Source organism: Loxodonta africana, chromosome 14 (genome assembly GCF_030014295.1).
Source record: "Loxodonta africana isolate mLoxAfr1 chromosome 14, mLoxAfr1.hap2, whole genome shotgun sequence".
NCBI classification, from domain to species: Eukaryota; Metazoa; Chordata; class Mammalia; order Proboscidea; family Elephantidae; genus Loxodonta; species Loxodonta africana.
Window position 1 is genome coordinate 761,134 of NC_087355.1, and position 19,552 is coordinate 780,685.

The 19,552-nt window shown below is 36.8% G+C and overlaps 1 protein-coding gene across 2 annotated transcripts in view; it reads right to left on the reverse strand.

Annotated features, from left to right (window-relative positions):
• The window catches only part of SNTG1 (syntrophin gamma 1), a 564,878-nt gene that overhangs the window by 275,799 nt on the left and 269,527 nt on the right, over nt 1–19,552 (reverse strand). For both annotated transcript variants that reach the window (XM_023540209.1, XM_003421078.3), the window contains exon 10: nt 15,838–15,967. In XM_023540209.1, the coding sequence (XP_023395977.1) occupies nt 15,838–15,967 (130 nt within the window). The remainder of the gene's footprint in view (nt 1–15,837; nt 15,968–19,552) is intronic.

The following is a 19,552-nucleotide window of genomic DNA, read 5'->3' on the forward strand; positions in this document are numbered from 1 at the left end:
AAGATGAAGAAATTTACCAACATCTGCAGTCTGAAATTGATAAAACATGCAATCAAGATGCATTGATAATTACTGGTTATTGGAATGCAAAGTTGGAAACAAACAAGGATAAGTAGTTGGAAAAGAAGGGCTTGATGATAGAAACAATGCCAGACTTGGCATGACAGAATTTTGCAAGAGCAACCACTTCGTCATTGTGAATACATTTTTTGAACAACATATACGGTGACTACACACATGGACCTCACTAGATAGAACAAATAGGAGTCAACTTGGCTGTATCTCTGGAAAGAGAAGATGGGAAAGCTCAATATCATGCGTCAGAACAAGGCCAGGGGCCAACTATGGACTGGACCATCAATTACTCATATGCAAGTTCAAGTTGGACAGCTTAAAATTAAAGCAAGTCCATTAGAGCCAAAATATAACCTTGAGTATATCCCACCTGTTTTTAGAGACCATCTTAGGAATAGATTTGACTCATTGACCACTGATAACTGAAGACCAGATACATTATGGAATGTCATCAAGGACAGTGTACATGAAGAAAGGAAGAGGTCATTAAAAAGACAGGAAATAAAGAAAAGACCAAAGTAGATGTCAGAAGAGAGTCTGAAAGTAGCTCTTGAACATCAGATACCTAAAGCAAAAAATTAAGTGATGAACTAAAAGAGTTGAACAGAAGATTTTAAAGGGCTGCTTGAAAAGACAAAGTAAAGTATTATAATGACATGAGCAAAGACCTGCAGTTAGAAAACCAAAAGGGAAGGACACACTCAGCATTTCTCAAGCTGAAAGAACTGAAGAAAAAATTCAATCCTGTAGTTGCTATGTTGATGGATTCTATGGGGAAAATATCGAATGAGGCAGAAAGCATCAAAAGAAGATGGAAGGAATACGGAGATTCACTGTACCAAAAAGAATTTGTTGTTGTTCAGCCATGTCAGGGAGTAGCACATAATCAAAAACCAATGGTACCAAAGGAAGAAGTCCAAGCTGAACTGAAGGCACTGATGATAAACAAGACTCCAGGATTTGAGAGAATAAGAATTGAGATATTTTCAACGAATGAGTGCTGGATGTGCTCACTTGTCTACATCAAGAAATTTGGAGGACAGCTGTCTGGCCAATTGACTAAAAAAGATTCATATTTGTGCCCATTCCAAAGAAAGGTGACCTACAGAATGCATAAATTATCGAAAAATATGATTAATATCATACACAAGTAAAATTATGCTGAAAATCATTCAAAAGCAGTTGCAGCAGTATATCAACAAGGAACTTCTAGATATTCAAGCCAGATTCTGAAGAGGACATGGAACCAGGGATATCACTGCTGATATCAGATGGATCTTGCCTGAAAGTAGAGAATACCAGAAAGATGTTTACTTGTGTTTTATTGACTATGCAGACATTCCACTGTGTGGATCATAACAAATGATAGATAACATTTCGAACAACGAGAATTCCAGAACACTTAATTATGCTCATGAGGAACCTGTGCGTACACCGAGAGGCAGTCTCTTGAACAGAACAAGGGGATACTGCATGTTTTAAAGCCAGGAAAGGTGTACATCAGGGTTGTATCCTTTCACCATTCTTATTCAATCTGTATGCTGAGCAAATAATCCAAGAAGGTGGGCTGTATGAAGAAGAATGGGGCATCAGGATCAGAGGAAGTCTCATAAACAACATGCGATATGCAGATGACACAACCTTGCTTGTTCAAAGTGAAGAGGACTTGAAGCACTTATTGAAGATCAAAGACCACCGCCTTCAGTATGGATTACATCTCAACCTAAAGAAAACAAAAATCCTCAGAACAGGGCCAAATCTTTGAAGTTGTCAAAGATTTCATTTTACTTGGATCCACAGTCTACACTCATGGAAGCAGCAATTAAGAAATCAAAGGACATATTGCATTGGGCTGATCTGCTGCAAAAGACCTCTTTAAAGTGTTAAAAAGCAAAGGTGTTATCTTGAAGACTAACATGTGCCTAACCCAAGCTATGGTGTTTTCAATCCCCTCATATCCATGCAAAAGCTGGACAATGAATAAGGAAGAGTGAAGAAGAACTGATGCCTTTTAATTGTGGTGTTGGCCAAGAATATTGAATATACCATGGACTGCCAGAAGAACCAAAAAACCTATCTTGGAAGAATTATAACCAGAATGCTCCTGAGAAGCAAGGATGGCAAGACTACATCTCACATACTTTGGACATGTTATCAGGAGGGATCAGTCCCTGGAGAAGGACATCATGCTTGGCAAAGTGGAGGGCCAGCGAAAAAGAGGAAAACCCTCAACAAAATGGACTGACACAGTGGTTACAACGATGGGCTCAAGCATAACAATGATTGTGAGGACGGCACAGGACCAGGCAGTGTTTGTTCTGTTGTACACAGGTTGGAACTGACTAGGTGGCACCTAACAATGATGGCAACAATAAGAAGAACGAACAAATCTCTCTTGGAGGAAGTACAGCTAGAATGCTCCTTGGAACAAAGATGGCAAGACTTCATCTCACATACTCTGAACATGTTATCAGGAGGTACCAGTCCCTGGAGAAGGACGTCATGCTTGGTAAAGCAGAGAGTCAGTGAAAAAGAGGAAGACGCTCAATTAGATAGATTGACAGTGGCTTCAACAAAGGGATCAAGCGTAACAATTGTGCGGATGACACAGGACTTGAGCAGTATTTGGTTCCATTGTACCGGAGCCCTGGTTTTGTAGTGATTAAATGTTATGGCTGCTAACAAAAAGGCTGGCAGTTCAAATTCTCCAGTTGCTCTTTGGAAACCTTACAAGGCAGTACTACTCTGTTCTATAAGGTTGCTCTGAGTTGGAATCGACTAGAAGGCAACAGGTTTTTATGGTTTTAGGGGCCATCCAGTAAGTCAGACTTTCCCAACCCAAAAACTTACTGTAGTTTTACTTCCTTATTCTCCACTTGAATAGCTTTTATTTATTTATCTCTTCCTAGCCTAATTGCTCCAAGTAGGACTTTCAGAATGATGTCTAATCACAGTGGTGAGAGTGGGCATTTAATCTTAAAGAGAACACTCCCGGTCTTTCTCCATTGAGTATGATGTTAGCTGTAGCCCTGCTGACATCTTGCTTTCAGATTTCTGGCCTCCAGAATTGTGAGAGAATAAATATTTATTATTTCAAGCCATAAGTTTGTGGTAATTTGTTACAGCAGTCCTAAGAAACTAATACTGTTATCCACTGCTCCAAACTTAATGACTTAAAACAACATTTATTATCTCCAAATTTCTGTGGGTGAGGAATCCAGGCATAGTTTAGCTGGGTCCTCTGTCTCTGGGTTTCTTATAAGGATTTAACCAAAGGTCAACTGAAGCTGTATTCTCATCTGAAGGATTGACTGGAGAAGCACCTGTTTCCAAGCTTACAATCCAGCCCACATACAAGGGAACAGGGTCACATAAGGGTGTAAAAACCAAGAAGTGAAGGCCATTGGGAGCTGAAATCTGTCTATCACATTCTGTCTGCTGGCCTCCAACGATTCACTATTAAGTCTAACTATTGTGCTTTGGGGAAAAAAAACAAAAACAAAAACTACAAAAACACTTTACATGCAAAATACATTTACCCCTCCCATGGTTCCCAAGAGACTCATCCCATTACAACATCAGCTCAGTGTCCAGAATCTTGCCATCTAAATGAGGTAGAGGTGTAAATGAGACTCCTTAAGTATCTCTCCTGGAATATACCTCCTCTTGATTTGTGGATTGTTGAAACTGAAGTAACAATTTACCTGTCCCTGTACAGACAACCCATAATGGTAAGACAGATATAGGAAAACTGATATAGGTAAGATTTCAAAATTCCTTTATTACATTTCAAGGCCTAGGAAGAGTTTGCAATAGTTCTTAGATCCCCAGTGGGTTCTTATTTCCCCCTCCTAGTCGTCCTTCTTTTTTCCTGAAAAGTAGCACATGTCTGACACCAAACAGCTTTCTCTGTGTGATACTTGTCAGTAGAATTTTTACTTTGTACTTTTAATTTTTACTGTGTCTTGCTCAGACCAGGCTGGCAGTTTTTTTCTGATATAATTTTCTAAAAAACTTTGTGGGTCTTCTGCAAATCACATTGGGGTTCATCCAATTAGAAAAATGTCACCCAAAAATTACTTTAGGATAAGCCCTAATTTACCTTAGATTTCTTTGTTACTTTTCAATTGAGACACACGCATAATCTCTTTAAGGGGCCCTTTGCATGACTGGTATTTCTGATACCTTAACAAAAGTAGGGACAGTTATACCTTAGGCTTTATCTCTAGACCACCATTTTCTGAGAGTTCTTGGAAGCCATTTCTTAAATTTATCATCTTTTGCTGCCTGGAGAGACCAATAATTTTAAAAAACATGAAGTCCTGGCTACTTTTTGCTTAATAGTCCTTTCCTCAATTTATTTCTCTCCTCTTTAATAAGCAGCAGTTAGAAACCAGGCATCACCTTAAACACTTTGCTTGGAAATTTCCTTAGGTAGATCACCCTGTTCATGAGGTATATGCTCTATTTTCCACATTACTGAAGGTAACAAACTCAGTCCTGAAATGCTTGAACATCCACCAACTCTTTTTGGTAGTGAATCTGTGTATTCCTTCCATTTCTTTTCATGCTTCCTGTGTTATTTAATATTTTCCCTGTAGCATCCTTCAGTATTGCAACTCAAGGCTTGAATTTTTTCCTCAGTTCTTTCACCTTGAGAAATGCTGAGAGTGTTCTTCCCTTTTGGTTTTCTATCTTCAGGTCTTTGCACATGTTATCATAAAACTTTACTTTGTATTCTGGAGCCACCCTTTGAAATTGTCTGTTCAACTCTTTCACTTCATTTCTTTTTTTTCCTTTTGCTTTAGCTACTCGATGTTCAAGAGCAAGTTTCAAAGTCTCTCCTGACATCTATTTAGGTCTTCTCTTTCTCTCCTGTCTTTTTAATGACCTCTTGGTTTCTTTGTGTGTGATGCCCTTGATGTTGCTCCACAACTCATCCGGTCTTTGGTCATTAGTGTTCAACGTGTCAAATCTACTCTTCAGATGGTTTCTAAATTCAGGTGGGAAACCTTCTTCAATTTCAACTTGAACTTGCATATGAGTAATTGATAGTATGATATGTAGTCAGCCCATTTCTGGAGGTAACATATGATCAGGAACTGATGGTACCGAAGGAAAAAGTCCAAGCTGCACTGAAGGCACTGACAAAACACAAAACACAAGGCTCCGGGAATTGACAGAAAACCAACTGAGGTATTTCGACAAACAACTGCAGTGCTGGAAGTACTCACTCATCTATGCCAAGAAATTTGGAAGTAAGCTACTTGGCCAACAAACTGGAAGAGATCCTTATTTATGCCTGTTTCCAAGAAAGGTGATCCAACCAAATGCAGAATTATCAAACAATATCATTAATATCACGCCAGCAAAATTTTGCTGAACATCATTCAGAAGCAGGTGCAGCAGTATACTGACAGGGAACTGCCAGAAATTGGAGCAAGATTCAGATGAGGATGAGGGACCAGGAATATCATTACTGATGTCAGATGGATCCTGGCTGAAAACAGAGAATACCAGAAGGATGTTTACCTGTGTTTTATTGACTATGCTAAGGTGCTCGACTGTGTGGATCATAACAAATTATGGATGACACTGTGGAGAATGGGAATTCCAGAACACTTAATTGTGCTCATGATGAATCTGTACATCGACCAAGAGGCAGTCGTTTGAACAGAACAAGGGGATACTGCATGGTTTAAAGTCAGGAAAGGTGTGTGTGAGGGCTGCATACTTTCACTATACCTATTCGATCTGTGTGCTGGGCAAATAATCCAAGAAGCTGGACTATATGAAGAAGAATGGGCCATCAGGACTGGAGGAAGACTCATTAACAACCTGCATTATGCAGATGACACAACCTTGCTTGCTGAAAGTGAAGAGGACTTGAAGCACTTACTGATGAAGATCAAAGACTGCAGCCTTCAGTATGAATTACACCTCAACATAAACAAAAATTCTCATAACTGGACCAATAAGCAACATCATAATAAATGGAGAAAAGATTGAGGTTGTCAAGGATTTCATTTTACTTGGATCCACAATCATTACCCCTTGAAGCAGCAGGCAAGAAATCAAAAGACGCATTGCATTGGGCAAGTAGGCTGCAAAAGACCTCTTTAAAATGTTGAAAAGCAAAGAAGTCACCTTGAGGGCTAATGTGCCCCTGACCCAAGCCATGGTGTTTTCAATCACTTCATATGCATGTGAAAGCTGGACAGTGAATAAGGAAGACTGAAGAAGAATTGATGCCTTTGAATTGTGGTGTTGATGAAGAATACTGAAGATACCATGGACTGCCAGAAGAACCAACAAATCTGTCCTGGAAGATGCACAACCAGAATGCTCCTTAGAAGCAAGGGTGGCAAGACTACATCTCACATACTTTGGACATGTTATCAGGAAGGATCACTCTCTGGAGAAGGACCTCATGCTTGGTAAAATAGATGGTCAGCAAAAAAGAGGAAGACCCTCAATGAGATGGACTGAGACAGTGGATGCAACAGTGGACTCAAGCATAGCAACAATTGTGAGGATGGTGCAGGACCTGGCGGTGTATTGTTCTGTTGAGCAGAGGGTCACTATGAGTTGGAACTGACTGGGCGGAACCTAACAACAACAACATCAAGCTTTCTCCTGCTACGTAACAACGGTGATCCCTCTTTTTCCATTTTTCAATGACACGTTTCTCATTTCCTTTAGGCTCATCCTTGGTAGCACCCTCAAAGTCCAGATTTTTGTCGTTGTTAGGTGCCGTCAAGTTGGTTCTGACTCATAGCGACTCTATGTACAACAGAATGAAACACTGTCCAGTCATGCGCCAGATTTCTACCCATAGTCTATTCACAGAAAATTATAATTTTTCAATCATGTTCCTCAAAATCTTTCCAGATTCCAATAAGTACTTCATTTCAAAGCTACTTCCATATATTTAGATCAACAAACTCTGTATTAGTTATCCATTGCTACAGGAAAACTTTAACCCAAACTTAGTAGCTTTAAATAACAGTGTTTGTTATCTCAGGGCTCTTTGTGTCAGGGTTCCAGGCATAACTCAGGTAGGTTCTCAGGTTCAGGGTCTCTCACAAGGCTTCAATCAATGTGTCAGCCATGGCTGTTGTCTTATCTGAAGACTCAGCTGAGAAAGGGTACACTTCTAAGCTCACTCAAATGGTTGTTAGCAAGGTTCACTTCTTCATGGGTTGTTAGACTTATGGTCTCAGTTCCTCATTCATACTTGGCTGCAGACTTCCCTCCTTCCTTGCCAAGTAGGACTTTCCAGCTTGCTTCATCAGAAAAAGGACAAGAGTCAGAGTGGCAGTGAGACAGAGAGTGAATTTTAGCAACATGGAAGTCACAGTCCTTTGTGATGAACATCTCGTCACTTTTGCCATATTTGTTAGAACCGAGTCTCTAGGTACAGCCTACACAGAGCAAGGAATTATACAGGGATTTAAATGCCAAGAAAGCAGAAATCACAGGGACCATCTTAAAAAAAAAAAACAAAAAACTGTGTACCACATTTACTAAAACAGCAACAAAAATCAATGTTCTCCAGAGTATTTTAACAGACATAGAGTTTCACAACATAATATACAAATCTGAAATTACTGAATCTATCACAAAATAGATAAGAGATGCTCACCCCAAGAAGACCCAGATGTTGGAATGATCAGACAAAAAATGTGTAACAGCTCTAATAAGCACCTTCCGTAATGTAAAGATTTCCTGAAATGAATGGAAATACAGAAGTTCTAAATAGAAACTGTGAAAAGGAAGCTAGCTGTCAGTTTAATTACTGTGCTTTGAAAAAAAGAAAAAAAAATAACGTTTTGTCCACTTTACCTGTCCCATTCTACCATTTGTATTTTTATGATTTTATCTTAGTTTTTTGGGTTTTTTTCCTCCTGAAGTTTCGCTATGATGTTTCTGGGTTTGAACTTATTTGTATTTATTTTATGTGGAAATTGTAGGGATTATTTAGTCTTTCCATGAAGAGTATAATCAGTTTGCGGAAAGTATTCTGCCATTATCTTTGCAAATATTGCTTCTGTCACAATCTCTTTTCCTTATGTATTCTATAAAAAAAAAAAAAAATTTTTTTTTTTCTCTATTAAATGCGTGCTAGAATTTTTCAGTATATTCTCTAGGTCTTTTACCCTCTCCTCTGTGTGTTTGCTTTTTTGACTATGGATTATTCTGCATATTTTATTCAAACCAATATTTCAGTTTAATATTTATATCTTAAGCTGCATCTAATTAACTATCAATCTTTTCCACTAAGCTCTTAATTTTAGTTGGTATATTTTTCAGTCCTTGGATTTCTGAGGTGATTATTTTTCAAAGTCACTTTTTGTTTCTTGTAGACATGTCAAGTTTGGCTTTTATTTTCATCAGGATTTTAAGCATTTTTTTCTGGAAATTTCATTTTGGTCTAATTTACTTCTCTGATATTGCTCTTGGGGTTTTCATTTATATAGTATTGCCTTCTCAGATGCTTTGTTATCTTTGTGTGCTTGACTTTGTATATGCAATATATGACATAAATAATTGTGGCTTCATGGGATGTTATCTTCCTCCTCAGCTGACTACAGTTTGCTTTTCCCAGGTGCTTGGATGCATTAAAAACACTTCTAAACATGATCACTCAAGATTTTCTGAGAAATCCAGAGGACTTGAAACTTGTCTGTGATCTCTTAAATGCTAATTTCATTTATGATTTAATATATTTTCTATGGTACAGCTTTTAAGGGTGCTAGTAATTGTTTTTTTTTTTTTAGTAATTATTATAAATGCAATACAGGAATCCTCACTGTTGACAGAACTTATCCCTAAATATTGCCCCCTTTAGCTTCAGAAGTCTTTCAAAAGCTGCACATAATCTCTCAACTGCCTTTTCAGAATTGGCAGATACTGCCCAGGAAAAATCAGCTCCAAATGCCAGTTTCCCTTCTATATATTTCTATTATACTCTGACTCTAAACACAATAAATTTTCAACTTATTTTTTATTATTATTTTAAGGAAAGCAGTGCTGTGTGTGTGTGTGTGTGTGTGTGTGTATGTGCACGTGCACATGCAGTTTTCCCTATGCTTACTTTCACATTGTAAGTTTTGGTCCAAGTTATTCTCTCTTTTGTGAAATGGAAACCTATACATTATTGTTTTTGTTGTATCAATAGTGGTATGCAAGATATTTTACTGGGCTACATAACCAAATTTAACAAAAGGGTTTACCTTACCCTACGTTCCAATGAACGTATACCATGGTTTTTACCACAGGCATAAAGCAACAAGAGCAGTTTTTTTAATTGACAAAGTTTATTTTACCTGCGGACTGAAACTTCATGATTATAATATTAAGAAGGCTACTATATATGTATACATAAACATATATATACTATGTATATTACACACATATGAGAATTATTATAATTTTATGTTAATTAATATAAAAAGTTTAGAAAGACATAATTGACAAAGAGTGACCAAGAGGCCAGAGAGTAACAGGGATGTTCGAGTTAATGATTGTTTTCATAGTGAATACAGAGAAATTTCTGACCCTTTTGTTATAAAGTTTCTCCTTAATAGATGGTAGTGAATTAGCTTCTGTGCTATAATCTCAGGTAATATGAAGCCAGAGGAAACACATCAAGAGTTCACCATAAGAGGAAAATACCTAAACAGCTAAGATGATATATATATATATTAAAAAAAGCAAACCGAGTGCTGTTGAGTTGATTCTGACTCATAGCAACCCTATAGGACAGAGTAGAACGGCCCCATAGAGTTTCCAAGGAGTGCCTGGAGGATTCGAACTGCCGACCCTTTGGTTAGCAGCCGTAGCACTTAACCACTACACCGCCAGGGTATCCATATACATATATATAAAAAAACAAAAAAAAATTTGTTTTTGTTTTTGTTTTTATAAAATTAGACACCTCTTTTTACTAGGTACATGTAGACTCTTAAAGAAAAGTTGAGAAAATTCATTCTTCCCTAGAGAGTCGGAATTCTGATAATAACCCAGGATCCAGAGACTATAGAGGTATGGACAGAGAAGCACTGGATTCTGAGTAAATATTAATCATAAGTAAAAACCTATGGAAATTACAAAGTAGTTACGCTAACTGTAAATAATAGCATTTATATTTGACTACGCATGAGAATGTATATAACGGAAAAGTTCAATCAGTTGAAAACTGCTTGAGTATTTCAGGATTTGGCATAAAATTTTCAGAACATCCTTTTCATAATATCAATAATGATCTTAATTTTGTTAAAAAAAACTAAAAAAATTTTTTTATAATAAAATTTCATAATATCAATAATCTTAATTTTGTTAGTATAAGAAAATTCTGAACAAGTTTAAGAAATACAAGAGATTATGATTATTTATGGTAAATTATAGTCCTTGTTCCTAGGATATTCTTTTGATCCATATTATTATGGTGTCTTTATGTATACTAACATTGACTCCAAAAAAACACTGCTGTTGAGTTGATTCTGACTCATAGCTTCCCTACAGGAAGCGCCCCGTAGGGTTTTCAAGGAGCGGCTGGTGGACTCAAACTACTGACCTTTTAGTTAGCAGCTAAGCTCTTACCCATGCGCCAGCAGGGCTCCACTAATTAAGATGACTTAAAAACAAAAACCAAAATTTTTTAAGGATAATTTACCCAAAACAGAATACATTATTAAGTTAATTTCAAACACCTGGGACCATGCAATATACTCTGTGATTTCGTGGACATATATGCACACAGAATATGTATCCTTATCCTCTAGCTAAAAGAACCTATGCATTTATTGAAAACAGCAGCTTTGTTTCCTTGACAAAATTTTATTTATCAACTGCAACTCTATGCAAATAATCTATTCAAAATTACAAAAAGTCCATCTCTGTAACTGTTCAAAATACTATAGATACACTGTGTACAGGAAAAATTTTTACGTTTACCAGCTCTAGAGATAACTATATATAAGCAAAATTGCTCAAGACTTTTATTACTATAAATTATACTATGCCAAAATATTTGTCAGCACCTTGAGAAAAGAGTATTTGTTAATAAAATTTTATTAAGTATAAAAACAATGAGAGTATTCAGTGATTTGGTAGTTTTACATTTTATTTCTAGATATGAGCTTAACTATTTATAGTAGGGGAAACCCTCGTGGCATAGTGGTTAAGAGCTACAGCTGCTAACCAAAAGGTCAGCAATTCGAATCCACCAGCTGCTCCCTGGAAACCCTATGTGGCAGTTCTGCTCTGTCCTATGGGTTCGCTATGAGTCAGAATTGACTCGATGGCAATGTGTTGGGTTTTTTTTTTTTTTTTTTGGATTGTAGTAGGTCAAATGGCAGCTCCCAAAAAGATATGTCCACATCTTAATCCTTGGAACCTGTGAATGTTACCTTATTTGTAATAAAGGTCTTTGCAGATGAAATTACGGATCTTGAGATAAGGAGATAATCTGGGGTTATGTGGATAGACCCTAAATCTAATGATAAGGTTCTTATAGAAGACTCACAGAGGAGAAGTCACAGAGACACAGTGGGGAGGGGTGTAAACAAGGAGCATGGTGAGATGTGGCCAAAGACTAGGGAATGCCAGTAGTGGTTAGAGGCTAGAAGAGGAAAAAATGACTATCAATATTATAGTGCCATTTCCCTTTCTGTCATCTTAATTTTATACTGGGTGTTTATTTCTGTTTTTGAACAATTTTAGTGTATGTTTTACAATGTTTATATTAGTATTGTAATGAAAGCAAAGGCTAATTTTTCTACCTTCTTGTAACATACGAGAATTTAGGTCAATGTACTGTGGCATAATTTGACTTGAATTCAGATCTTATGAGAAATCACTGCTTTCCTTTTTCTGTTTCTTTATTCTTTTTTGGACCTAGAATATCTCATTCTTTATTTGTTCAAATACCTGTCACCCTCCAAGTCTGAATCACAATGTTAAGCTAACTGTTGGAGCATCAATATGGTAGCATTCAGATGTATAGTTGAAAACCACGGTGTTCATTTACACCTCCTCCCTTTCCAAAGTGCAAGCTCACAAATTAAGTAAAATAATTCTGCGTGCTGTGCAAGCACAGCTTTACGACCCACCCCTAAAGCACCCTCAGCCAGCTATCCACCAGTTACTAACTGCATCACAGATATTCTTGAGTCAGCTGGAATAATTAAAAATGCAGTTTAAAGTTGCCAGTGCTTGTCTAACTTTTTTTTAACCATTATATTAAATGACCCTCTGAAAAAAGAAAAATTTAAGGCAGTGACTATAATTACATGACATTTCTACATAAAACAAGTATAAAAATCACCCTGTTTCACCAAATTATTACTACTGGAAATTAGTGAGCATAGAAAAATAAAAATAGTTAGAACATTGCTCCAATAATTCTAGCACAGGTCTTCTGCTTTCTTTTAACCTCCTTTTCTGCCTAATGCCAAATGGTCTATAAACTAAAACATGATTCATTATTATAGAAAATTTCCTACACTATTAGAGTTTATAACATTTGTCTTTTTCTTCCTGATTCTTGTATGTACATACTGGTATGATTTTCTTAACTTTTTTTTAAACTTATTTTTCATGTATTTTCATTGATATTTTCAAATTTATTTTCATGCATGATAATATATTTAGTAAATTTCCTTAGATAGTTATCTGAATATTTTCCTTTTTTGTACCTATTAATTCATCAAACAAAACAACTTTGCTGTTCAGTTGATTTTGACTCATAGCCATCCTACACGACAGAGTAAAACTGGCCCACGGGGTTTCCAAGGAGCACCTGGTGAATTTGAACTGCTGACCAAAAGGTTAGTAGCCGAGATAACTGAAACCACTGTGCCACCAAGGCTCCATATCCATTAATAGCTGGTAAAAATTCAGAGTCAGATTTGTATAAGCCTACACAGCTTCAGTGCACTATGTGCAAATAAAGGAAGAGCTAGTTCTAACCCTCCATGAGGTATTATTAAGAGAAATAAAACTAACATCTCACTATCCTAAACAAACCTTTTCCAGCTCCTGTCAATCTGTCTTAATTCTTTCTTTCTTCATACTAATTATTTTTTCATACTCATCAGCTACATCAATTTTATCATCGAGGCAATCAGTGTGCCTTCTCTGAAGTCAATGTGACTTTCACATTTTGTTGTTACTACGCCTATTAAATTTTCAATATTTATGTAGCACTTTCTATAGCAGAGTACTTACTAACAACTAGTATTTCTGAGTGAGGACTGACTACAAGACTAAAATGATGTTCAATTAGAGTGTAATTAGAGGGAATTGAAATAACAATTAAATAATTTCTAATCTAATGCAGCAACGGTGTCATAATAGACACGTGAATTGGTCAGCACCTAAAACAACATAACCCCAAACCAACCGAGTGCCGTCAAGTCGATTACATTAAAATAGTATGGAAGAATTGTCTCCTTCCTACAGTTTCATGGTAAGCACTTATTACGACGATGGAAAACAAACAATAAAATGTGGTGTGTCCTTCATCATGCTTGCAGAAGGTGAAGAGATTTGTATCTGTCACTTAGAGAAATAATAAGGCATTGGTTTGTCAACTGGATCACAGTCTTCAAACTGTACATTCTGAAGAAGCAGCTTTCCTGAGAGTGTTTCTAGGATTTTTGGTCAATGCGTATTTGGATCATAGTAAAGAGAAAAAGCTAAGATTAAAAGTTTAACATTGTTTTTTAAAACACTTTTTTCTCATAAATATGAGACTATGGCTTGCTTTTAGGCACTCTATTGTATGCAATGAAATACAGTCAATACTCTCATGAGGTAGTTGTCTTCTTTTCCTTCGCTCTGGAAACACCTCTGTAGGTCAGGGGTGGCAGAGGCACGGCCCTCAGAGGAGCACCCTCTGAGAGAGCCACACTGCATCCTCTGCAGCAGCCCAGCTCTGTTATGAGTCCACTGTCAGACTATGAAAGACAGGGCCTCAGGCATCAGGCTTGCCCGAGCTAGACATGTCCAGGCTAGACCTCTTTGTTGGGTGGTACCCCTGGGGAAAACTTGGCATCCCCATAACTTTTAAGGTACCAAGGAAAAATGCACCTGCCTCCATTTACACCACAATGAGACAGAATTTCACATATATTTTCAATAGCCTAAAATCAAGAAGGGAGGAGACACTGATTACAAAAAGACCTGTCAGCCACTGAGACTGACAGGTAAATTACACGCACAGCCCTTGGGAGAATATTGGCGTCACCTGGCAAAGTTGATCATGTACATATCCATGTCCCTTCAATTCCACTCAAAGAGAAGCTCTTCAACAGAGACTCAGGGGGATTTTTGCACAGCCATTCATAAAGATGTTATTGGTAACAGTCACAAACTGGGACAAGTCCATCATTTTTTAATGACTGACAATTGTCCTACTTTTAAGATAAAGAATGTTTGCCACAGTCCTTTATTACATTCCAAAACAAAATCCGCACAAACACACTTGGGTCTGGAGGATCATTTATGTAAATAGAATATTATGAGTTAATCAGATGGCAATATAGCTATAAACTTTTCACTGACCCTTCATATTTTAGATCTCTGAACAGCAACGCTATAGGACAGAGTAGAATTGCCCCATAGGGTTTCCAAGGAGTGGCTGGTGTATTTGAACCGCCAACCTTTTGGTTAGCAGCCAACCTCTTAACCATCGCACTAGCAGGGCTCCGAATTGCCCCCCCCAAAAGAAAACACTGCCATCCAGTTGATTCCAACTCATAGCAACCCTATAAGACAGAGTAGAACTGCCCCATAGGGTTTCCAAGGAGCCCCTGGTGGATTTGAACTGACGACCTTTTTGTTAGCACCCATATCTCTTAACCAGTATGACACCATAATTTTCCCTAGGACTTATCAAATGTCCAAAATGGCATGGGGTGGAGAATCTAAAACTTTTGTGGACAGAAGGGAATTTTAAGAAAAGGACATCTGTCATATCTAATGTTTTTGCTAAAACAGAATAACCCATAATGGTACCTACATCAATTCTCAGTGAAGTGAAACTTACGGTTTTGTATATTTTTTAGACTATATTTCCCCTAGGAATAACAGGGGAAAAGGACTAATTAGGTTTTTAAGGAATAATAATAACGACAAGACAGTGTCAATAAAGAAGCACAGGAAGGAGGAAAGGAGGAAAGTTGGTAGTATGAAGGTAAAGAAGAAGTAGGAACCACTCATATTCCAAACCATATAACACACAGCTCTAGTGAGGGTGAGTGGATTCCACCACACCTCTGACCGTTCCTACTCCAGCACAGTCCCAGGTAAGTCTCCTTGCTAACTCCTGCTACTATTACACTCCTGCTCCCCCAAGCATTTCTAGATGCCATTCTAAGATCTCTAAAGGCACATCAATAATTCTCCACTCAAATTCAGTACAATTTTAAGTCCAGAATGCTTGTACTTAAATATATTTAGCTATCGCATGCTAAATACCTATTTTGGTTTCCTTAACTAATGTAGATGCTTATGATGTGTGTGGATTGAAGCCTACATATGAAAGTATTCTTGAACTGATAAATTGGGTTAGAGCTCTCAGGATGAAGGGATTTTTTCCTCTCAATAAATATTCCAGAATAGCTTTGATGATGGATGCAAAGTGCTTATTCTCAGAAGAACACCAAGCTCAAGAGGCAAAGTTACATACATGTTAAAGAGTTTTACAAAGGCCAAGAAGTTCTATGACCAGGTATTCCTTGGATCACTACTTACATTGTGCTTTGTGAGGTTTGAAATATTCGTTGCTATTGCTTGTAGCCAGTCAATGCAGTCTTCAGCAGAGAGGCACTGAATAATCCCACTGCACACCCCGTCCACAGCAGTGACTTGGAAAGCATTCTGCCTGTGGATAAAAAAAAAAGGATATGTCAGAGTAAATTAGATCAGAAGTTCACTTCATTCATCCATTTGCAGCTCTGAAGAATGTCTGTCAAAACCTCTCCTTTTGAACAATGTACTAGACTCTAAATTTATATCTGATGACTTCTCTCCTCAAGTATCTCTGTATTAATGGAACAGTAAAGATAAACCCAGGCAATACATAATTTCAAATTAATAGAAAAGCATCCTGAGATTCAGATAAATATGGTGAAACTTTGAGGTGTAAAAAGTAAAATATGTAAATGAAAGAGTATCTAAGCAATTTTAGAAGCATTCATTTCTGAGTTTACCATAAAATTATACATAGAAATTTATTATTTTGGCTATCATCATTTCCTCTTGACATTTGTCAAGGTATTTTTCTGACTTAGCCTGAGAAGATCACTAAAAAAGCCAAAGAGACAAATACTAAACACCTTACAAAAGCCACTTAACCATCATGAGCTGCTGTATTTTGTCAGTTGATAAACAACTTTGAGCCTCATTTTCTCAAAGATGGTTTGGGCCAAGATGCTCATATCACACTTGCTGGTCTAAATATTCATGTTCTAAATTTATGTGAATATTATAAATTTCAGTAACAACAAAACTTTCTCTTAAAATGCAATGAAAAGTGTAACTATCCCTTGTACCATATTTTTACATAAACAGTGCATGTGCTATAAGTTTTTTGACAACCTGAAACCCTCTCGAACGTTATTTTCCTAAGTGTGTTATGCACATTATACGTGTGTGTACAAATTCAAAAGAACTATATTTCAAACAGATAGACAATACTTGTACCTCTCAAAGGCCTCTAATGTATTTTTAAGTGAAACAATAAGGTATATCTAAGCACAATAAAACCACAGCCCTGGTGTTGGAGAGGTTAAGAGCTCAGGTGCTAACCACACACATGCACGTTATACGTGAGTGGAAATATGGTAGTTTTCTATTGATTTGTTTGTTTTTAGAGAACTTTAAATGACACCATTCTAAACTGTTCACAGAAGTGCTATGGAGTTTAAAGTTAACAGCTTTAATGATTTTTTTCTGCATCAAGTTATTACAATGTTTAGGTACAAGCTTAATGGACAGCAGGAGATAAAATTACAAAATGAATGAAAGTTAAACAAATGTTTCATGCTTCTGAATCACTGTTGTGCAACAATACCATTTAAAAAATGCACAAACTATATTCAAATTTCAGTCGATTTTAAAGCAGTAGAAAACTTCTGCAGTTCAGTATTCAAAATGTTATTAAGATGCATAAATTTATATATTTTCTTCCAAATAAACAAGCTTTTCTGGTTTGTTTGTAGCTATGTATTTGTGGATATTAGACTTGGTTTCGTTCCCTACAACAACAATCCAATAAGCCCACAGAACACACCTCTGGCTTAGACTCATCATTAACTGTTCTGCCACTTGCCCTGCCTTTCTTATTAGCACACATCTTATAGCTAGGCACACGGTAAACCTTTGGAATAAGGCAGTCCACGTTAATTCAAGTTAATGTTTTTAGAGAAATTGACTTCCATATCCTTGACACACATTGTCTACGCTTAACAGTCTTACCTTTTCCAGAGTGTCATTCAGCTGGAATCATATATATACTTCATTGTCCTCAAAAAACCCATTGCCAGAGAGTTCATTCCAATTCATAGCAGCCCTATAGGAGAGAGTAGAACTGCCCCATAGGGTTTCCAAGGAGTGGCTGGTGGATTCAAACTGCTGACCTTTTGGTTAGCACCTGAGCTCTTAACCACTGCACCACCAGGGCTCCAGTTTTATTGTGCTCAGATATACTTTATTGTTTCACGTAATACATTAGGGGCCTTTGAGGTGTACAAGTGTTGTCCACCTCTTTGAAATATAGTTCTTTTGAATTTGGGACAAAAATTATTCATAGCTAGAAGAGCATATTATAAATTTACATGACTTTCTTAGCTTCAAATCTGATATTCAACAGCATGTAAGATATTTAAAATATCCAGGCAGAAGTTCAACGATCCATGGAAAATGAGATCTAATTCGAGCGTAGCAATATACATGTCTTTCTGCTTTCTGATTATCATAGCCATTGCTTCATGTACCATGAATTAAAGCATGCCTTGAACGTATTTTTGCTCTCTGCATTAAAGGAACACTGGCAGTTTGATGGTTTGAGCTGATTGAAGTCTGCAATCTATGTAATCATATATATAGGCCATACAGAGAATACATTTTTTCGAATGACTAGTTTCTGGGTGGTGCAAACGGTTAACACACTCAGCTGCTAACCAAAAGGTCAGAGGTTCCAATTCACTCAGAGGCACCCTGGAAAAAAGGCCTGGTGATCTATCCACTTCCAAAAAATCAGCCATTGAAATCCCAATGGAGCATAGTTCTACTCTGACACAAGAGGGAGGGTTCCCTGAGTAGTAATCAACTCCACAACAACTGTTTAATTCTTTTTAACCTAGGCTAATAGGTTAATGCATACCATGTTTTGCATTCTCTGTTTCAACTTTTTAAATTTGTATACCTCTCATAAGTATAAGTTAAGTACTTAGTTTATCTGGTTCTGTATGACCTCTTTCAAGATAAGCTGATGATAAAGACTACAGTTTGGGTTATACTTCAGCCTCTACTACTCATTAAAGGAGAATATTGAGAAATGAATAAATACACATATTTTTCATTGAGCTGATTTATCAAGTTTTTGCTAAGTAACTGATGAGGTCCAAACACTTGCACATATCACTGAAGCATATTAATAATTTTCCAAATAATCCATTAATATGTGTTCGTAACTAACATCAATATTTTAGATTGGTTAGTGAGAATGTCTCCACATGGACTTGTTTCATTGAGTACCTATGAAGAACTGCAGAGCCTTTGTTTTTATTTTCCGCTTTTAGAAAATGTTATTCTTTAACTCCAGATAAACAGTAATAGTCAATCGTCTTAATTTAGTCTTATTTGATGGAATTCTTTCTGCAATCAATAGACTCCATTAACCATTTATTTAGTATTGTGAGGCATTAAACTTTAATGAATTTATAATACTCCCGAGGATATCTAGATGGAATATCTGTACAGAGAAAGAATGAAAGGAGCTGTGAAAAGACATGGAGAAATCTTAAAAACATATTGTTAAGCAAAAGAAGCCAACTGGAAATGCTATATGCTGTATGATTTCAACTACATGACATTCTGGAAAAAGCAAAAATATAGAAACAGCAAAAGATCAGTGGCTTCAAGGGGTTCAAGGTAAGGGGGGAGAAATGAATAGGTTGAACACAGGCCATTTTTAGGACAGTGAAACTATTTTGTAGGATATTGTAATGGTAAGTACATGATATTATGAATTTGTCAAAACCCATAGGTGTTATAATACAAATTGCAAACCCCTAATGTAAACTATGGACTTTAGTTAATATATCGACATTGGTTCATCAATTGTAACAAATATACCATAAGAACGCAAGACTTTAATAATAGGAGAAACGGTGCAGGGAGAGAGGGACATATGAGAACTCCCTGTACTCTCTGCACAATTTTTCAGTAAACCAAAAACTGCTTT